The sequence below is a fragment of the Leptomonas pyrrhocoris genome (genome assembly GCF_001293395.1).
Source record: "Leptomonas pyrrhocoris isolate H10 chromosome Unknown, whole genome shotgun sequence".
In the NCBI taxonomy this organism is placed as follows: Eukaryota; Euglenozoa; class Kinetoplastea; order Trypanosomatida; family Trypanosomatidae; genus Leptomonas; species Leptomonas pyrrhocoris.
This window is the reverse complement of record NW_015438366.1, coordinates 79,091-99,727: the sequence shown is the minus strand read 5'-3', so window position 1 is coordinate 99,727 and position 20,637 is coordinate 79,091. Positions and strand designations below refer to the sequence as shown.

The following is a 20,637-nucleotide window of genomic DNA, read 5'->3' as shown; positions in this document are numbered from 1 at the left end:
GGAAGGAACGGCGCACTCAGTCGCAAAGAGGAGAGGGCGGGAGAAAACAATTGTAATACTAATGAAGTTTTTTTTCTCTGTGGGTGTAAATTCGTGTCGGTACGAGGAAGCACGGCGACGGATGACTTGGCCGTTTGTCTGACTGCCTCAGCGGAGGGGTGCAGTGGAAAGAAGGACACACCTGCCGTGATGCGGGGCTGTGGTGCGTGTCTTTTGTTGTCCTCTTCATACCTCCTCATATCTTGTCAATCCACTCTTCTTCTATCCTTTTTTTTGTCTTCTTCACCACCTGCGTCAACGTCGCTCATTCGTACGCTGACGCTCCGGTGCCTCTTCATCGCTGAAGTGGTCGCTGCAGATCGTTATCAACCGTCTGCCGACGCAGCACAGATCGTTGTACACTTCAGTTATTGTTTTCCTTTTTGGAACCAACTTGCTTTTTTTTTCCTTTGTGGCAGTAAATATGTCGAGTAGCGGCGTAGAGGAGATGATGGCGAAGGCGGTCACCAACTCTGCTGACTTCTACAGCAGCCGCAGCGGTGTGCAGGGCATCCAAGACCGCAAAGACGCGCTCCGGGCGAAGCGGCAGGAGCAGAAGAACACGCTGTCGCAATGGTACGGCATGAAGAAACGGCCGCTAAGCGCGGATGAGCAGCAGGAGGTGGAGCTGCTGAAGTACCGCAACTTTGTTACCCCGGAGCACCAACACCACGCCCCCAAGAAGACGGGCGACGTGGGCGACAACGCGTTTATAGAGTTTGGCTACTTCGCCGATGTCGGCCGCAACAAGCGCCGCCGCTACAAGTCGTTCGCGGATGAGTGGATCGAGGAAAACCCACAGTTTGCGGACGTCGTGAACACTCGCATTAAGCGCAACACGAAGGCGAACCAGAAGGCAAAAACGGTAGCGGCGAAGAAGGCGGCCACGGCGGCGGCAAAGGCAAAGGAGAAACGCACGTCGAAGCGAAAGTCGAAGCACGATCAATTTTGAGGTTCTGCGAATGACGTGAGCGGGTGAGTGGCGGAGGACGTGCGACGACGACGGTGAGCGATGCTCGCGGTTCGGTGGCAATCTGCCAAACAATCGCCTTCCAGTGCGTCCTGAGACCTGCTTTTTGTTTTTCAAGAGGGCGCGTGACGGTGATTCTTCTCTTCTCGGTCGACGTTTGAAGTCGATCTGAACAACGCGATGTTTTCCTGTATTAACCCGATTAAGCGAAGTTTTTTTTTCAATTGTTGTTCTTGTAAGGGACTCCAGAGACCAGAGTGTAGTTTGTGTAGGCGAAACCAAAAACAGCCTGTTCGTTTTCCTCCTCCACGAACTCGCATTCGATTCTTGCTGGTCACCGGTTAAAGCTCCGCTGAATTGCATGTAATAAGAAAAGAAAAGAAAAAAACATAACCGAAAGGGGAGGAAAAGCTGTCAGATGAAGGCTGCGCTTCGTGGCCAAGGAAGAGAGGCGATTTAGATCGTTCCGCCGTCTCGCTTGGTGTCGCAAAATCGCGAGCGCCAGTCGTCTCAAGCATTCGAGTAAACGGGCCTGGTTTCATCCATCACCGCTGCGCTTAACAGCGATCCACACGTCTGTTGTCAGGAGTGTGGCTGCTGGCAAGCGCGATCCTGTTTCACAGCTTCAGCTTTTTTTTTGCTTTCAACGCAGCGTTGCTAGCCTGTATTGAAAGACTACCATCTCTCTCTTTTCACCACCGCTTCACCTCTGGCTCTCAACCGCCACCACACCAATCGGCAAGATACGGAAGCACAACGAACAGAGCAGTGTAGGGAAGGAGATACCTTTGACATTTCCTTTCTTTTTTTTCCCCTCTCAGCACGCCGAACGTAGCGGCGAGCTACTGTCGTTGTCTGGGCAGCGTGTGGTGACTATACACACACATTTATATTATTTCGTGTGATTCCAAAGAAGGCCTCTTCTCCACATTTTTCTCTTTTTTTTCTCTATTTGCGTTGTCGCTGCGATGTCCCGTGCGAACGTGTTTGGGCCCAACTCCCTCCATTCTTTCACCAAGTTCGGTGCGCTGAACCGCAGCAACGGCGTCGTCCTCAACAAGCGCATGAAGGACGCGTTTCGGCTGGAGAATCAAAAGTACATGCGCCAGGATCTGGATCGGGAGCGGCGCTATCGCCTCTGCACACGCTGCGGCATCACCTCCGTCACCGTGAACTTCGACAAGGTGCCGTCAGCCCGCGTGGGCCTGTGGGGACGCTGCGTGGACGACAAGGACTACACCCACCACCGTTTTATGGAACTTTCACAGCGCGAGTATGAGCAAGTGCGTGACTGGCCCGTAGAGAAGCGCCTTAATTGGTGGAGGTTTGAAAGCGGCGATTAGGTGGCGGGCCGCCGGTTGTTACTGGACTTTTCCTTTTCACAGATGCTCCTCTTCTTCGCTGTTCTATTTCCTCACACGGGCAGGCTGCCGGTTCTCTCGTGGGTGCGTATGTGCACATGGCGACGTAAGCGATGCTTCATTCTACTTAAAAAGAAAGACAAAAATGCCAAGTAAACTCTTCCGCGTACAGCCGTGCGAATGCAAAGTCTCATTTTTTTCCCTTTTCTTTATTGATGTACAGAAGTGCACGTTCCACAACGTCAACTTCAAAAAAAAGGCCTTTTATAGGCTGCGCGAATCACTTCGTGCTCCCTGAACGTCACTTCCTCTTCTGCATCTGCACCCTGCGTGATCCAACTGCCAATGTATCTCTCCGCATAACTTTTCGATTGCTATTTATGTGTTGTGTTGGTTCTGTAAGGTGTCACTCGGCAGAGCATCGCGTTTTTTGCCACTCGTATTCTGCTGTACATTGCAGATGTCACTCTTTTTGACTTTATAGCGCATTCATACGTGGCCATGGACCAGCTATACGAGGCAATGCCCATCCCGTCGTTCAGCGACGAGGAGCTCGAACAGCACGACAGCCACGACGTTGTCTCGGGCCTTGATATAAGTGCACATGGCAGCTTTTCGGAAGGCTCGCTCAGCTCCTCGTTTTCAGACTGCTCTGGGCGCCGCAGTGACGGCGAAGGGGAAGCAAGAACGAGTAAAAAGAGCAGCGCGGCGCAGCACAACTCGCATCATCGCGTCTTCACCACTTCCAGCTCCCCGGAGGAGCTTTACCTCTTTCTCGCTGATCTGTTACAGTTGGCGGAACAGCTGCAGGTACGCCTGTGCACGGTGATCCCCGCTGGGCCTTCTCCGTCACGCCCTCGCTCAGCGACATCGCCACCGCCAGCGGAGTGGCAAGCGAGCAACAGAGGTAACAGCGCCTTTTACGCAGGAGAAAAGACGAAAAGCGCAGGCCAGGACAGCACCGCACAAACGACATCGCCTTCAGCGAGTGAGGGCAGACGCGATCACGCTTTTGTCAGAGCTGCGCCGTGCCACGGAGCTGCGAAGCTGCGCAGTCGTCTGCGCAAAGAGACGGAGAACCTGCGGCGCGCGGTCGATGGCCTTCGCGCGGCTGGATGCACAGGGAACAGAGGGAGCTCGACTGGTGAGCCGATCGTCTCGCCTGCGGCCTTCAGCGCCGCCGCCGCGTGTGCGCAGTGCAACTCTATTGCCCACTTTGAAGGGGTCGTGACGTGTGTGGAGCGCGAGCACGGCGTGACGGGCGTCTACGTTCCGATGAGCGCCTGCGTGGGGTGCCCTCAGCGCCGCGCATCAACATCCGTGTTGTCCGTCCCAATCTCTTCTCCCGCTGGCGCTGCTGCTGTTGCTCACGATACGCGTGGCACCGTCACGCCTGTTTTTGCCGACGATGTGTCGATCGAAGTGGACGTCGTGTCGTGCAGCGAACATCGCTGGATCAAGGTGAAGACGGCGACGGCGCGCAACCTTGAATTGGAGGCGGCCGCGTTAGAGGCGAACGGAAGCATACCATTTACCGACATGCTACTGGCTCTTTGCGAGCGGGCTGGGCGGGCGTGTCTCCCGCACCGGCGTGTGGCACACGTCGCCGTGGTGCTCCTGCACCCGCCTCCTGTGCCTCTCAAGGCCTTTTTTGAAGCCCACCGAATCGCGTGGGCTGTTCTGACGTCGAAACCAGCGCGAGCCCCGCGCCTTCACGCGCACCATTCACCCGTTACTGCGTGGCTGCCCCCGTCGTCGTTCGCGCCGAGGTTCGTCTGCCTGGACACCACGGCGCTCGTCACCCTGTGCTCGCAGAGCTGCTTTGTCGATGCCATGCCGCTGGCTGTGCGGCTGCAGCGACTCTCTCCTTTCTCCGTGCTGCAGGAGCAGCAGCGCAAAGAGGCGGCCGGGTGTGCGGCGGTGACCGCCGTCATGGAACCAGCGCTGCGCACGTACACGCGGTGGTGCACCCCGCATGCGCTGAACGAGGACATGCGTGGTGCGTTGCTGCGCGAGGACGAGGTGCAACGCAGCGTTCCGCCCGGTGCAGACGACTCCAACCTCGAGTCAAGGACGAGGGAGGCCCGTGTGCCCCCCTCGCTGCTGCACACCGTGGACTTATCGTGGCTGCCACCCCTTCGAGAAGCGGCAGACGCAGACCACCATGAACCATCGAACACCTTGCTGGACGAGTCCACGTTGCTGATCGAGCTCAGCGAGCAGCAGGCACGTGAAAAGGAACGGCGGCCGAACTGGCTCATTGCCGATATCACCTATGAAGAATTTCGGTGGATTTTGGAGACGATCGCGGGACCGGCCGAGATCGCCCGCGCCACTCGACTGCTGACGCTTGTCACGGTGGTGAGCACCGGCTTCTTGCGTGCATGCATGCTGACAGAGCAGGAAGGTGCTGGGCTCTCCGCTGCCGAGAAGACCGGAGACGTGGTTCACCCGCCAAAGAAGGAGGCGCGGGAGCCTCAAAAGAAGAACCGCGATTGTGCTGGCGGTGCGGCTGCAGCAGAAGTCGCTGCGCAAGCGTTATTCAGCCCCTCTGCTTCTTCTTCTCCGCCTCCTCTTTTCAGCAATGTGGAGTATCTGCGGCTCAGCGGCAAGGTGTCGCTGCGCAACAAGATCGTATTTGGCTTTGCGGATGCCGTGGAGGCGATTATCTTGACCTCCAATGAGCAGCTGTGTCACGCCGCACGGGCACAGGGCGTCTGCATCGAGGCGTGCTTCCACCCGTCTCGGTCGCTGACGGAGCAGAAGGTGTATCGGCTGCGGCGCCGACCCGGACCTGGCAAGCCGCCCGCCATCATCTGAAGACATCCCTGCAGAGACGGGGGAGGAGGAAGGACTCCTTGCGGTGCGCGTTGCTCCGCCTCGCTTAACTAAACACAAACCACAGGCGCACCCACAGGGAAGTGCCTGGTGTGGTGGCAACCCCGAGCACGCCGAACGTCTTCCCAGCGTCACTGCGGGTGACGCAAAGAGAGGCGTTTCATCGTCGTTGTTGTTTTCCTTTTAATTGCCTCCTTCGATTAACAGGAGATCTCAAACATGAACGTGCTCATCAAACCTGCGATGATAAGAATCGGAACACGTTACTGAAAAATGAAAAGATGGCGAATGCATCTCTCGCAAGCGCGTAGTAGCAGCGTAGCAAACGGCTTTTCTTTCCATGAGGGTTGTGCTGCAATTACTATGCGTAAACTCTGCGATGGAGTTATGAAGCCTGTTTCCACCGTGGGTCTCACCTGCTCGTTTTACCTGGGACGCGACATCGAACCACTTGCATTTACATGTCCTCTCCCCACTCCTCACTCCTCACTTCTTTTGTTTTATATATTTATCTACTCTCCCTTCTCGCGGATGGTGTGTATGCACACTTCTTGGGTACACGCGAAGCAAATAAAATACTTTTGTTTTGTGGTTGCCGCAGACGCAGGGGTTTTTTTTTTTGCATTGGCGTGAAAAAATCAATTTTGTGGACGTGTGCTCTCTTGTTCTGTTTCCTGCTGTCGTTTTTTTTTTGTTTTCTCCGTGGGGCTTCTCAACCGCACGTGGCTGGCCGTTCTGCTGCTGCGACTGGGCTCATTCGCCGCTTGCATTCCCCCCTCCTCCCCCCGACCCTTTCGTTTTGACCGAGCAGACGCGAAGAAACGATTATCTCACGGAACACAGACAACGGCTGTGGACACCATCGCATATTTCCCCCTCTCCCCTCCCCTCCCCACACAACCACGCGGGACACCGGTGTGATACAGGCGTATATCGTTGCAGCATAACACATATTAGTTTTTTTTGGTTTTAACTCACCCGCTTAGACCACTCATTTCTTCTTCTACTTCAAGTCATCGGCTTAGAAACGCATGTGCTTCACCCGAAGCGGAAACACTCAAAAAACACGTACATCTTCTATTATTGCTCTTGCTGTTATTTTCTTTTGTTTTTTTTTCTTCTCCTTTGCTTAACATAGGGCACGCCGGAGCGTTGCTCTGCGCGACGATTCCCTTCCCCGCTTCCCCCTCCCCCTTCGTTTCCTTCTCTGTTCTTCACGCGCAGCTGCCGCGCCCCTTCGCCGCCGCACGTTATCGGTGTCTCTCTCTCTCTCGCGCGCGCGCTCGTCGTTGTCGTGGTAATTCCTGTCCCGTTTTCTCTTCTCTCCTTCTCAGCGCGGAAGGCTGAAACAAGATTATTAGTGACCTCTAACGCACAGGCGTTGCCTTCCTTCTCTCTCTCTCTCTCTCTATATATATATATATTTGTCATCCAAATCTTAAAGAAAAGGTGGGAAAGTCAAAATACGTTTTCTTAATTACTTTTGTTTGTGTGTCTTGTGGCTAGTTTTTGATTTATATCCTGTGTGGTGGTGGTGGTGGTGATTGAAGGCGCGAGCCCACATTCGACGCGAGGACTCGAAAGTTGTAGCGATCACCCGCAACCCCACGAATTCTTTCTTCTTTGTTTTGTTTTCTCTGCTCCTTATTTTCTTCATATTAACTATTTTTTTGTTTTCTCTTTTTTTTTTTCTCTCTCTCTCAGCCGACGAAGTTGTTTTGCTGGCTCATCGGCCTCACTGCCATTCGTTAAGTGCTCTTATATTGACCGTTTCTTCTTTTTTTTTTCCTCTTGGTGTTGCATCACCTTGCACTGGTGTTCCAACACGCATCCCCGATACCTATTTCTTCCTCACACACCTACACAGCCGCACACAGAGAAGCACCGTGGACTCGAGCTCGTCTCCCCGCCGTTCGACCGCGCAGAGCCCGAATAACGTGCGGGTTGTGGCTGTTGAGGTCTTTTGTTCCCGCTTCTGTTCTTTTGCGTGCGTTCCATTTCTGTCGCATTCCTTGCACCGCTGTTCTGTTCAAACGAACCAACGAAAGAAAAAAGAGGCGTGGACGCTAAATTATTTCGCTGCTACCCTGTCCACTGCTCGAAGTGCTGTGCTGTTAAGATACACACATACACACACGCAGCGAGAGCTTGTTTTTCTGTTTTGCTTCTCTTCTCTCGTCTCTTCTGTTTTTTAGCTGTGCCGGAGGGCGCGCATTCAAGACCCGCGCAGAGGCACGAACGGAGGCCAATCAAGCCGGCCCTACCTACCAGCGGTACGTGGAATCATCTGCCGCGGAACAGCAAACAATCAATCAAACAGGTAACACAGAGCCAACGTCTTCTTTTCCAATGGCGTCCACGAACCAGGGAATTGATGTGATCATCCGCAGGATCACGGCGGAGCAGGCAGTCGAACTCACGCCGCAGCGGTGGTCGCGGCTGAAGAGTCTGCCACCGGAGGATGTGCTACCGCAGAGTAAGTACGTGGAACTGCTGTGTTACACCGCTCGCCGCATCCTCGTGAAAATCGAAGAGGCTGGCTTCAACGCCGAGACGTGGAGGTCGTACACGGACTTCTTCACGCAGGCTATTGTGGCCTACGGCACGGATGACATGAAGTCCTACCTGCGCATCATCGAGCGGCTGCTGACCGCCGTGTTGGGCTTCCCGTCCGTCTCACAGCCGCCGTTGCGGGAGTATCTGAACTGCGCCGTCTCTCAGAGCACGCAGCGCAATGCGGAGCTGGCGATCTACCTGGCCAAACACCCCAGCGGTGAGCCCCCGCAGCTGGAGCGGCAGCCCGATCTCGAGTACGACGACAACTTTGTGGCGTGCATCGAGGCAAAGCCGGTGTCAGAGGCAATGAGAATACTGGACAAGCTGCCGAGCCAGCTCACGTTTGCGCATCGGCACGCCATCATGCACCTGAAGCTGTGCAACCCATTACCGATTCCCGCCTGTGCGTACGTCTCGACGGGCTACTGTTGTGATACCTGTCACCTGCGCGGCATCCGAGTGGGGTTTCAAGCGATGCTGTACGATGAGGAGGAGGGCAGCGGCAGCAGCAGCGGCGCAGGCGCCTCGACCAGCGTGCGGAGTGACGCGCAGATCAGCCGAAAGTCGACATACGGGTTTGACATTTGCATGGCGTGTGCGGTTACGTTTTACGCCCAGCAGCGCGAGTGTCTCTTTGCCCTGCTGCGCTCCCCGCACGCACCTTACAGCTTTGGCCACGCCGCAGGGGTCAACATTTTGCAGGCGCGCTACCAACCTCGCCGCCGCGCCGTCAGTTCCTGCAGCTCCTCCCTCGCCTTCTCGCTGAGTCGCGAGCATTCCGTGACGGAGGCGAGGCAGCGACCACCGTCGCTCTCGCTCGCTTACACGCCGGAACAGCGTCGGCAGTCAGGGCAGTCCACCTCGCCCTCCGACTCGCCACCGCGGCAGTCGCTGGCCAACCCTGGCATCCAGGTGGCGCCCTACAACATCTCGTCCGTCAGCTCCGCCTCCTCGGCGGGCAGCGCGGCGGTGACGCCGAAGCCGCCAGTGCGTCCACCGAGTCGGCGGGTGAGCAGCGGCCACAGCTGCCACAGTGCGCCGCCTCTACCGTCCACGCGGTGTACGACACAGGACGTCGTCTGCATCACGCTGAGCGTGACGATCGCCCCGTACGGGGCCCGCCCCATCGCCTGGGTCCTCAGCCGCGCGGAGAAGTTCGTGCACCTCAACACGATGGAGGACGTGCTGCTCAAACGGCTCGGCCCGGCGTCGCAGTGGCGCTCCTTCGTGAAGATGGAGAGCGCGACAGCACGGCGCCGGCGACAGGTAAGTGCGGCGCGGAGTCCCCCCTCAGCGCGGGCCGGTGCGTCGTCCTTCCAGGCGCCGGCGGCTCCCGCCCGGGGGTTTTCCTTCTCTGCCCCCACCCCGTGCTTGGAAGACTCCCCGCGAGATTTGATGGCGACGCAGACGCCGCCGCTGGGACAGGAAGGCCAACGCCACCACGACGGTATTTCGAGCCGCAGCAGCAGCACTGCCGCCGATGCAGAGGATGAGCTGTGCGCCATTTGCCTCTGCCCCTTCGAGGGCGAGGAGCCGGTGATCGAAACGAAGTGTCACCACTGGTTTCACGTCACCTGCATTGAGGAGTACTTTCGCATGGCCGAGGACGTGTGCCCGCTGTGCCGCGCCGAGCACGTGTTGCCTGACATGAGCCGCGCTACCGCCTTGAAGAGCAACGCCTTCACGATTGAGATGGAGTTGACGGAGGCGCAGCAGCAGATGCCGTATGTGGATGTCTGCGTTGGCGCGGTGGTCACTCGCGACGGCAACTACCGCAACGCCACGAGCATCGCCGCGGCGCAGTGCGTGCGGGTGTTTCAGAATCAGCTGCGCGGCTATCAAACGGAGTCGCCCCACAAAACAGAGACGACGCGCCCTGCCACGGAAACGTAGATTTCCCTTCCTTTCCTACGCGGTGTGTATAGATATATTGCTCTTTCGCTTTAATTTCAATGCACTTTTTTTATTGTCTCTTTTGTTTGAACTCTGTAAAGGACGTTCACACCCGACCACACGTGTTTTACTTCACTTTCGTTTTCGGTACCACGCTCTCTCTCTCTCTCTCCCCGTTTCGATATCCAGCTTTACGGCGGCTACCACTACTGATTTTGGTGTCGCTGTTGCTTGGGGAGCGAACGATCCGTAGACCTATTTTCGTGAACGTTTTTTGTTTTGTTTTGCTGGACTTCCTGAGAACGCTGGGGAGGCCTTCGTCCATTTCTTTGACATATTGACGTGTGTTTTCTCTTCTCCTTCTTTAGCGTTTTTCGATAGGTGTCGTTGGAGTTCGTGGTGAGCGTCGTTCATGCTCCCTTGATGCCTATCGTTGCAGCCCCGCGTTCTTGGTGCTCGGCAAAATGCACTTCCTTTTCACATCGCGTTCTTTTACCTCCGCGCTTTCTTTCTTCCTTTCTTCCTTCCTTTTTTTGGTTTCTCTTTCCTCCTATTCGCTTTGTCTTGGGTGCTAAAAGCGTGAGGTGTCGTCCCCTCTTACGTGTACATAATTCGTGGTGAATGAACTCTTATTCTCCCCCTACCCACCTATTCTCTTTGCGTGTGTGTGCGTGTGAGTTCTTCGTCTTTTGGCCTCTTCCTTTGCGGAAGTGATACTGCCTAAAATAACTATACGCATGAGACTTGACGTCACTCGCATGGGCTAAAGAAGAAGAAATAAGCCCTCTTCTCTTTTTTTCTTTTGCTGACTTTATGTTTCCTTAGCACGTAGAACGAGGTGTGCATTCGTTGTGTTGCCTTCAAGTGTTTCTTGTACTTCATGTGTTCCCCATTTCGGTTTGGCGCTCTCAACATCGTCTTTTGGCTCGTCCTTCTGGAGCTGTGCGTCTCCATCCCCCGTAAATATATATTTTCTAAAATCCTCTGAGTTTACTAAATTAGGTCGTGTATCTTGCTTTTATAATTTTTTCTTATGTGCCATTCGTTTCTCCTACCGTGTGTGATGACGTTTTGATAGTGGAGGGTGCCTCGTTTCCACCCCTGCTCCCCGTGCGCCTTCTCGTCGTTTCTCCAACGAGACGTACGACGGCGTGTCCTCCCAGCCTGGAGTGGTTTTTGTTTCCTCGCCTGTTCCTTGTCGGTCGGTTTCAGCGGATGCGCCTCAACGCCCATGTATCCTCCTCCTGTGAAGACAGGCATGTTGACGCATACGTTCTATTTTTTTCCTTTTCTTTTCCTTCTTAGTTTACCACATTGGATGCTACTTTTGTTGTTGCCGTGTCTGGTGTTGCCCCCATGCCCACACCGTCTGAGTGTCGCAGACATCTTCGTACGACCGGTACTCAACAAAAGTATGAAATTATATGAGCGTTCATATATATACATATATATAGTCAGGCTTGCCGCCGCAAGTGATGAAGAAAAAGGAATGGAATCTGAGATGCCTGCAGCGCAGACAAATACCGCTTCAGTGGCGAGGTGCGCTGTGTCGTGTCTGGTATTGTTGTCGTGCTCGTGAGAATGCAGCTGCTTCTTTCTCCCTCTTCCATTTCACTTGTCCGTGTCATTTGCACGCGCCGGTGACCGTTGCGCGGTCATCGATGCTTCTTGTCACTGACGTTAAAATCGTTGTTTTTCTTTGGTTCTCTTGTCAGTGAGAATAAAACTGTTTCTTTGCGTTTCACAACGTATTTTATTTTTCTGACCTTTTGTCTTTTCCTTGCGCTTTTCATTTTGAGGTGTTGCACCGAACTTCGCGTGATAAGTAATAGCGAGCCGTTTCCCTTTGGCGTGGCCTTTCTGTGCCTTTCCTTTTTTCACCCCTGTTTTTCTAAGGGACGTTCCGAGGCCCACCCCCCCCCGTCTTTCTTTAAAAATAAGAATACAAAAACCGTTCTGATGCCGTTGTGGTTACGAGTAGTTCGCTCCTCTCGAGTGATGTGAATCTCTTTCTTTCTCTCTCCCAGTGTACATATATATATATATATGTTGACACTTTTAGTTTCTGAAGTAAGCAATCCACAATGGCGCAGCTCCACGCGCTGTCTTGGTCGCGTCGTAGGGAACACACGTGTATATATATGTATTCTTTTTTTTTCTTTGTTGATATCACCATTAGTGATTAAGATGACTTCCATTCCTTCATACTGGCTAGACGAGTCGCGTTGGTGAGTTCTTCTTCCTCTTCTTTGGGCTGTTGTTGGGTTCCTCACCTCTCGAGGTTATCGCTTTACTGTCTTCCAAAACACAACAAGCGGTGAATAAAGAAAGAGTCGTGCGCTACGGTTTGTAAGGAAAGTTGAAACGTGAACTTTTCTGACGCATGGATCCTTGTCGTGTTGCGGCCTTCTTTTTTAGTATTATTGGATCTTTCTTTCCTCTCCGACTGCCATCACCGCACTGAGGCGCCATCGTGGAGTCTCCGTATTCTCCTTGAAGTCCCACCAATGACCCGGCTTCATCTTTCGTGTTTCGTTGGTGGCATTCTGGAGTACTTCCTGTGCCTTCATCAGTTCTACGATAGTCTGGGTGATGACAGGATTCTCTGTCGAGTGGCAGGGTGTTGACCTCACCACGATTTCTCTTCTCTCCTCTCTTTTTTTTTATTTCTGATCCTTCACCTTTTGCCGATGGCAAGCACGAAAACTCTGCTAGTCCCATTTTTGCCTTGCAGCATCCCAGCATCGCAGAGGGTTGTGAGGCACTTCGTGACCCTTGATTAGATGTAAGAAGCACGAATACCTACCCCCCCCCCTCCCCACTCACGACGCACGCACGGGCACCTTGCGCTGAACGTGTGCGCCGAACTCGCAGCAACACACACACGCACCGATAGCACTGAGAGGAGCCTTTGCCACCCCCTCGTGTGAGACTTCTTCTTCTTCGCCTTTAGTTTATCGCTGCTTTGTTGTGCCACCCATGCGCGCTGACGACGAGTTTCTCTCGGCTCTCTCCTTTCAAGATGTTGCGCCGTCGCACGCCCCTTTCGACGTTCGTCGAGCCGAAAGCCCCTCCACCATACGCGGGACTTCTCCATCATCGCCCATCCTCTGTAACACCGTGAGCGATGGCGCTCTCTCATCGTCTGCCTACCCGTCGGCGTTTTACAGCTGCAACGCAGCACCAGATGACATCCAGTTTGCCGAGGCAGGTGCGTGGTCTGCGTCTTCGTACGGCTACAGGGACCTGGAGGTCACAGTCGTGCCGTCAAGAGACAGAAGACGGGACGAGTAGCGCCAGAGCAGCGGCTGCGGTGTCAGCCGCGGAGAAGCAGCGACAGGTGCTGCAGATGGAGATGGACCTCGCGGAGGAGCAGCGACGGCGGCTGGCGGCGCGTATGGCGTCCGCACGGCGGAACGTAACTCCACCTACCGACACAGGGAGTGTACCTGTCCGTTCTGGGTTGGAGGATGAGGTAAGGGTGGGGAGCTCGGCAGCGCATGCATCACCGGAAGGCTGTGACAGCGGGACAGTGAAGAAAGAGGAGGAGCAAATGGAAGAAGAAGAAACGATGACGTCAAGCGATGACACGCCATCACGCGAGTTCTCTGCGGAGGCGCCTCCACCGTGCTCGCCATCGCCGCCCTCTGCACATGCGGCGAAAGATGCTGCTTTGTTACTTGAACAAGACCTGCGGAGTAAACCAAGAGCATCAGTAACACCGCCGCGAGCACCGCAGAATGCATTCGCTCGATCTCCCGAGGTGACGGGCTCTCCTGCCAAAGAGGCAGCCGACTGGGAGAATGACCGGATGCCCGAGACAGCGCCGTCGCCATCCCCGTCGCGTGCAAACGCAGAGGAGAATATGATGACGTTGCCGGTTGCACGCGCTACATCGGAGAAGCGCTCTCCACGCTCTGCATCCGCACACAACAAGACGGTGCGGCGATCACCAGGGCGGCAACAGCAGCAAACTTTTAAGAGGCGAAGTCCACCACACGTGCCATCATCCACTCTCGAATCACCTTCAAGAAAGGTCGCATCTCCATCAAGGAGCCCATCTTCTACCTTCCACGGACGTCACGGTCAAGCAGAAGTGATGAGCACAGCGGAGGAGGAAGAGGAGGAGCGGCTGTACGCGGCGTATCGGCGCAAGCTGGCGCGCATACAAAACGCCCTGCGCATGTCTGGCCTGTGCTCCACCGCGGACGGTTTCGCGTCACTGGAAGCACAACTTGCCCATCAGCAACGACCTGCCCTGCGTACACCACATCTTGGGGAACCCAACAGGCAATACAGGGCGGACTTCTCACGCGCGACGTCGCCACCCCTCGCACTCGTCATGACGCCGCATTCCCATAGAAGCGTGGAGGAGCTGTCCGACGCAGCCGCTGCCGCCGCTCGCCGGCCGCTTATTCGTCGTGCCCCATCACTCGGATTCAACTCCGTTGCGCCCCTCCCTGGCAGCCCACCGCGCCAACTTCGCTGGGACCTCGCGCACAGCGGCAACATCGTCGTGTCCCCTGACGGCAATGTATGTCGCACCGACGCCACCGACGCCATTCACCTCATCGAGGAGGAGTACGCGGATCGCTTGGCGGAGGTGCTGCCGCGGCTCCTGATTCCGTTTTACGCCGTTGGCGACCTCGGCACCACGCACGGCTCGCTGTTGTTTTCGTTTCGCTGGATCGCACCGACGCCAGGGAAGGCGCGAGGGCCAAGGCAGGGCTCTCCGTCGACAACAACCTCCACGTCGGCGCCTCGTGTGCCGGCGCTCGCCTTCGGCTTCGCCACGCGCGCCTTCACCGGCGTCGGCACCGAAGCCCCTGCGTTCCTCTACCTCTCGACAGGAGAAATTGCGCAGGGCCTGCGTGCGCCAGGGGACTCTAGCGCAGCAGCGGCGGCGCGCTCTTACGGGGCCCCGTACAGGCCTGGGCTCGAACTGGCGGCTCGGCTGGACATGCGGGTGGGAGAGCTGGAGTTTTTTGTGGAGTCGGTGCCGATGGGTGTGGCGTTTCGGTTCTGTCCTGCGCTGCACCCGGCGCCGCTGTTTCCCGTGGTGGTCTTCTCCGCTGAAAGTGACGGCGCGGAGCTGCTGTACTCCGCGTAGCCGAAGCGGTCGCTGGGCTGCTACACACACGCACGTTGCACAGTCATCTTCACTTATTATTATTATTATTTGAGTTTGTCGGACCTTCGCTTAGAAATACAAAAAAGCCGTTTTTCTTTTTTAGATTGTCGAACGCGCTGCGCCGCACTTTGAAGTGCGTCTTTTACCCTCTGGTCCATCACCACGGATGCAGTGGCTGAGCTTCGACCTCTCTCCTTCTGGTTTAAGCACTTTGTTTTTTTCCTTGACGGAAGCCATCTAGATACGTCGAACGGTGCTCGCGTCAACACGCACACGCAAACACGAAAAGAAAATGACCCAACAAATCACTTAGCATCCGCGAAGAACTCAACGTAGAGTGCACTTTTTTATTCTGCTTCAATGAACATGATAACAGGTCGTCTCCCACGAGTGCGCTTAATGGACCTTGTTGTCAGCTTCGTTTGTAGATGACGTGGCAACAGCGCCACCACATGTTTGTTGGTGTCGTCGCCGTCGTTGTTGTTCTCCACGCCTGCCTTTTTTTTATACTTCCAACCTTCTTTTTTGTTTGGGGATTTTTGAATTCGCGCTTGCGGTGGTCCACGACAACGAAGATGGCCGCGTGACATCTTCTCGAGCAGCGAGCCCACCGTACAACGAAGGAAAAGAAAGACTGCAACGTGTTTGTTGCCGTGTTGGATTGCGTGTTTCACTCAGAAGAAGAAGCCGCCGATAGATTGTGTACATTGAAGTTGTAGGTCCATCAAAGCCGGATTGGAAAGAGGGGCTACACCACGCACCCCCCTCCCCCTACCACACACACACGGATAGAGCACCCAGACGGTGGATTTCTTTCGTTGTGTACTCACCGCTCTTCACCCTTCACACCACTGGCGTTGGAAGCCGGCGGTGCTTCGTCAGCATGTCTGAGCTACACATTATCGGGGAGATTCAGACTGGCCACAACTTCGGTGGCAGTGCGTACTTCTGCACCTACGAGATCGTCACCGGCACGCAGTGGACGGTGATTGAGGGCCGCACCTCCGGCTCTACCCACGTCATGCGAAACGGCAGCGAAGGCATCGCGTGGAACTTCCCGATCGACGTGCATTACTGCTTTAACAGTGTGCAGGGCTGGCCAAAGATTGCGATTCAGGTGTGGCAGTTGGACGACTACGGCTGCAAGGACATTGGAGGCTACGGGACGGCCTACCTGCCCATGCCCGGCGGTGGGCCGCAGACGATGCAGGTGTCGACGTGGCGGCCGAATCTGTGGAGCCCGAGCGCGCTGAAGCGGCTGTGGCAGACGATGCGGCTCTTCATCATGGGCGGCTACCCCGTGTTGCGCGACAACTCTCTTATTGCGGACAATGAGCAGCGATTCAAGCTGCACACCGTCACTAGCGGTACGGTGAAGATGACGTTCACCGTCTTTGGGCGTGGAATGCGGCGCGCAGGGCTCATCTATTCATAGATTTTTTCTTTCTCCTCCCAACTTGTTCTCTTCCTCACAAAAAGAGGGGCGCTTTCTTCTCTTTGGTTTTTGCTCGGTGTGCATGAACGACGCTGCTCGCTGTTTTCTTCTTTTTTTGATATTTATTCTTGCTGCCTTATTGGCTGATCTCTGTCTCGCAATTCAACACACACACACACACACACACGTCTTATTCTTCTTACTATCATGTTTAGTCGTTGCCCCTTCGCTGAAACTGCCCGGCGGCACCGATGCGTAACCAACGGTGGCGAAAAGAACAAATTTGTGAGTGCGTGCTGCCTCGTTGCACATCTGGTGTGGAGTACACTTCCGCCAAAGGGGTGCTTTCCTTCAAAACGAAGCGATCGTTGAGGCAGTCTTCCACATCTCGTGAAGCTGATGATGATGACGACGGACGCAACGCTTTTTACGTGACCTTCTCCTTCTTATTCTTTTTTCTTTCTTTCATCTATTCTGAACAATTCTTCTAACGCGGTGGTCACAGAGTCAGAAAACTCGAAAGTGCTTTCGAGGTAATCGTGCTGCGTGTTGCTCCGCGTGCGCCGGAGACACCTCGCGGACCTAACGATAGGAATTGCACAGGGAGAGAGAAGGAGAGAGACCACCAAACATCCGATCAACAAAAAAGGGTTCGTTTAACCGCTGTCTTCCGCGGTTCTCAGCAGCAGAGAAGGAGCGCAGAAACACTTTGCGTTGCAGCACCCTAACGGCGGAACAACTACTCATCACAACAGATAGAAACGATACGAAGAGTGAAGAAGAGAACATGTGGGGTGGCATCGATTTTTTTGTGTCGCTGGAGGTGCTCATGTCCGCCTCGATTCCTCCAGCGTTCCCGCCGGCAGCGTCCACGGGCAGTTCTGTCAAGCAACCGCCGGAGGCGAAGTCGGCTCACTTCCCAGGCAACCCGACAATTCGCCGTCTCGAGTTCTCAGAGGAGCGGCGGCTGACTCCGATGTTCGTCTACCCCAACGCCACGTTGTTCCTGCAGGTCGTGTGCTCCTCCGGCAACCGGGTGCATCTCATGACACCGTGGTCCAAGGAGGACACGACGACGATCCTGAAGTCGTCGGAGTGGGTCAGCTTTCTGAAGGACGCCCGTCGCGTGTCACTGGTGCCTGGGACCACGGAGTACAGCTTCGCCAGTTTGGGCATTGACCCCGACGCCTATGTGCGCACGGTGCTCGTGGTGGACGATGCGTCGCGTTGGAGCAGTGCGACGGCGCTGCAGCTCATTGAAGTACAACACAACCGAGAGGGCGTGGAGGCCTTTCATTCCATGGAGCTCCTGTACGCCCTCTCCCGCTGCATTCTGTTTTCGGAGTGGCTCCTGCGCTACCCGTCGTCGTCCATCGCCAGCTGCGTGGCGCTGTGCAACACCGCGCTCTTTGCCTACTGTCGGTTCTTTTTCAAGGGCGACGTCGTTGATACGGCGCTGATGTTGTTGGTTTCCTTCCACGGCGGACGTGTAGTGAAGTCAGAGGAGGAAGCCACATACGTTGTGGTGCTGCCCCCTCCTGAGCGGGAGCCATCTTCCGCGTCGTCCTCTTCCGTGAGCTCGTCGACGGAGGACAGCAACGAGGGAGATAGTGACGGCAGTGGCAGCAGCAGCGATGACGATGACGATGACGAGGAGGAGGAGGAGGAAGGAAAGCGCAGTGGCAACGACAGTGTGAAGCCGCCTGGTGAAGAGACCACGTCCACCGCACCACCACCACCGTCACAACAAGTCAACCTTACGGAAGACCCCACCGCTCCGCCACCGGCGTCCTCTGCCTCCCCCACTGCCCAGGAGGAGAAGCCCTCTACAAGTTCAGTGAACACACCCGCTGCTGCGGCCACTGGGCAGACACGTACGGCGCCGCTGCCCGCGTGGGTGCTCGTGGTGACGCCGCAGTGGGTCTATCGCTGCGTTCGCGCGCTCCGTCTGGTTCCGCTCGTCGACATCGATGACCCCGGCAACTCTGGCGACGTTGGCACCGACGTGCGCGCGGACGAAGAAGCGACCAACACGCAGGGCGACAACGATGAAATCAATGCGGTCACGGCCGCAGCACACAAGACACGGCTGCTGCTGTGCTGTCTGTTGCCGCCATCCGACGCCCGCCCGCTGATCTGGACGACTTTCCAGTCCATCGCACGCCAACACCACTACGACACGGCGTGTCTCTTGTTCGCCAGCAGTGATGACACCAGTACCAGCGCCAGCCTCAGCGAGGCTCTCCACCTGCCGACGGCGGCCTCCGTTCTAGAAGCCCTCACCGCCCCGTCGCTGAGGGATGTGGTGGAGGTGCGACTGCTGTCTGCCACACCGGCAGCGAAGTCCGCCGGCGGTGGTGCACCGCCGTCGTCGGCGCGTTCACGCGGTGTTGTCGTTACCCGAGCTGCCTTGGGCACGCTGAAGGTCTCGGCTGCGTCAGCCGAGCTGGGCCGCATTGCGCTGAACCGGTGCGAGCGCCGCCGTGACAAGGAGGCCGTCTTTGCCCATCTGCAGCTGATCGCCTCTCAGTTTCTGTACTCGTACGAGTTTGTCCAGCGAAAGCGTATGCAGGAGACGCACCGCGAGGCCGGCTCGCAGACTAGCGGCCCGCTGCACGCCTCTGTCGGCATCATGACGGAGGCGGACGCAGAGGACGTGGCGGACGTGGAGAAGGCGAAGGAGGTACCCGCCACGGCGGCCTCTCCAGCCCCGTTGACGTCCACTGCTGAGGATGCCGGCTCCGTTGACGCGGAGGAATGGCGACACCACCTGAAGAACGTGGAAGGGAAGCTGCTGAGCCGCCATGAGGGCTCGCCCGCTGACACGGAGGCGGAAAGGGCCGACAAGAAGGACGATGCGCCGGGGAGTTCGGTGCAGGACGACGGAGAGGGGAGACGCGGCGAGGAGGTCAGCGCAGAGCAAAGCACGGCCTCCCCCTTAACGCAGGGTGCATCGCTGCTTCATCGACCCCCGACACGCCCACAGGGTGCAAACTCGATCTTTCAGGCGGCGCCGCTTTTTGCGTCGCCCCTCGAGAGCGGCGCCCACTCTCTCTACCCGTTGCGGCCCTTCAACGCCATGCCGCTGTCGTCGGAGTCGCTGTACACCTCGTGCTACATCCCCACAACCTCCCTCACGGAGGACCAGAGGGCCGACTTCTTCGTGGAGCTCCGCTCCTATCCGATTTTTTCCTCGCGAGAGCTGGGCAACAACGTCGTGCGGCTGCCGGATGGCGTCAAGTGCGAGTTTACCTCCCACAAAGCCGCAGAGGACTTCCGTCGCATTGACTACATCGAGTTCCTCTCCCTCCACCTGCCCATCTACCCCTACTTTGGCGAGGCCGCCGACCGGCAAGAGGAGTCGCTGCTGCCACCACCACCACCTCCTCTCCAACCGCCTCAGCAGTCGCAGCACCCGCATGAGGTAGACTCGCCGTTGCAGTCCGCGCTGTCAGCGTCCAATACCGCCCAGCAGGCGCAGTCACTCTGGACCACGCCGGAGACGGCGTCCCCGGAGAGTCTGCGGCGCGGGTGGGCGAAGTCGACGCCGCCGTCCTACGGCCACGGGACGGACACCGTTGGACGGGGCAGCGCGGACGCACGGCGCTACGGAAGTGCGACCACAACGGTACCGCCGTACCGCGCCTTCACGAAGCCGTCCGACGCCGCTTTCGCAGACCCGCCGCCCCGCAAGCACGCGCGCGAGGAGTCGCCGACGGCGTATCGACGAAGCCCAGAGAAGCGGCGCCGGCGAAGGGATGAGCCGGATGCAGAGGACGAGCGCTTATTTGCGTCGTCGTCGTCCGCGTCGAAGCTGGAGGAGGGGGAGTCTCGCCGACGGCGGCAGCACCGCGACGACGAGTCCCTGCCTCGCAGAGACGACCGACATGAGCGCCACAGCAGCAGCAGCGGGAGCCGAAGTCGCCGCCGCGACGAGCGCCGAGACGAACGTGTGCGCTCTTTCGCAGACGGGCCGTCCAGCACCCATCATAGCAGCCGTCGCGGCCAACGTGAGTCGCGCCGGCGGCGGTCCTTGTCGGATAGCGGAGAGGACTGAGAGGGGAGACGACCGCACAACGCGGCAAAGAATGCGGAGCCCTTTCTTCAGTGCTCTATCGAGTACAGGCCGCCTACTGTTTCTTTGTTAACTCGAGTGAAAAAGCAACCGTCTTTCAAACGAACACGTGAGAAGTGTCGCTGCAGCATTTTCCTTAAATATATGTTTTTTTTTTAATTCGTCTGCTCGCCGAGAGCACGAAAACACAGAAGCCATAGCACGTAAGATAGAACTAATTGAACCCGACAGTGTTAAGAGCTTCTCTCTCCCTCTCAGACGGTTGCATAGCTACGAACAACTCTTTCTTTTGCCGTAGGTGAAGTTCAATTTTGCGAGGCGGGCGTGATGCGCCAGCCA

At 56.5% G+C, this 20,637-nt stretch overlaps 7 protein-coding genes across 8 annotated transcripts; all 7 read left to right on the top strand.

Annotated features, from left to right (window-relative positions):
- Positions 1-463: 463 nt before the first annotated feature.
- ABB37_05274 (hypothetical protein) lies at positions 464-991 on the top strand (the record flags this gene model as incomplete). Its single annotated transcript, XM_015803232.1, has 1 exon — positions 464-991. The coding sequence occupies one exon, from the start codon at positions 464-466 to the stop codon at positions 989-991; it is 528 nt and encodes a 175-aa protein (XP_015657874.1).
- A 760-nt stretch (positions 992-1,751) lies between these two features.
- ABB37_05273 (hypothetical protein) lies at positions 1,752-2,352 on the top strand (the record flags this gene model as incomplete). Of its 2 annotated transcripts, none has more annotated exons than XM_015803231.1 (1): positions 1,752-2,352. In XM_015803231.1, the coding sequence occupies exon 1, from the start codon at positions 1,978-1,980 to the stop codon at positions 2,350-2,352; it is 375 nt and encodes a 124-aa protein (XP_015657873.1). In that variant the 5' UTR covers positions 1,752-1,977. The 2 variants fall into 2 exon arrangements, with proteins under 2 accessions (XP_015657873.1, XP_015657872.1); XM_015803230.1 differs by having other exon boundaries at positions 1,761-2,352.
- A 420-nt stretch (positions 2,353-2,772) lies between these two features.
- On the top strand, positions 2,773-5,190 carry ABB37_05272 (hypothetical protein; the record flags this gene model as incomplete). The annotated part of the gene is made up of 1 exon (XM_015803229.1): positions 2,773-5,190. The coding sequence occupies exon 1, from the start codon at positions 2,872-2,874 to the stop codon at positions 5,188-5,190; it is 2,319 nt and encodes a 772-aa protein (XP_015657871.1). The 5' UTR covers positions 2,773-2,871.
- A 2,367-nt stretch (positions 5,191-7,557) lies between these two features.
- ABB37_05271 (hypothetical protein) lies at positions 7,558-9,657 on the top strand (the record flags this gene model as incomplete). Its single annotated transcript, XM_015803228.1, has 1 exon — positions 7,558-9,657. The coding sequence occupies one exon, from the start codon at positions 7,558-7,560 to the stop codon at positions 9,655-9,657; it is 2,100 nt and encodes a 699-aa protein (XP_015657870.1).
- A 3,127-nt stretch (positions 9,658-12,784) lies between these two features.
- Positions 12,785-14,767, top strand: ABB37_05270 (hypothetical protein; the record flags this gene model as incomplete). The annotated part of the gene is made up of 1 exon (XM_015803227.1): positions 12,785-14,767. The coding sequence occupies one exon, from the start codon at positions 12,785-12,787 to the stop codon at positions 14,765-14,767; it is 1,983 nt and encodes a 660-aa protein (XP_015657869.1).
- Positions 14,768-15,362: 595 nt separating this feature from the next.
- ABB37_05269 (hypothetical protein) lies at positions 15,363-16,223 on the top strand (the record flags this gene model as incomplete). Its single annotated transcript, XM_015803226.1, has 1 exon — positions 15,363-16,223. The coding sequence occupies exon 1, from the start codon at positions 15,672-15,674 to the stop codon at positions 16,221-16,223; it is 552 nt and encodes a 183-aa protein (XP_015657868.1). The 5' UTR covers positions 15,363-15,671.
- A 504-nt stretch (positions 16,224-16,727) lies between these two features.
- On the top strand, positions 16,728-20,280 carry ABB37_05268 (hypothetical protein; the record flags this gene model as incomplete). Its single annotated transcript, XM_015803225.1, has 1 exon — positions 16,728-20,280. Exon 1 carries the CDS (start codon positions 17,011-17,013, stop codon positions 20,278-20,280), a length of 3,270 nt encoding a protein of 1,089 aa, XP_015657867.1. The 5' UTR covers positions 16,728-17,010.
- Between the last annotated feature and the right edge of the window lie 357 nt (positions 20,281-20,637).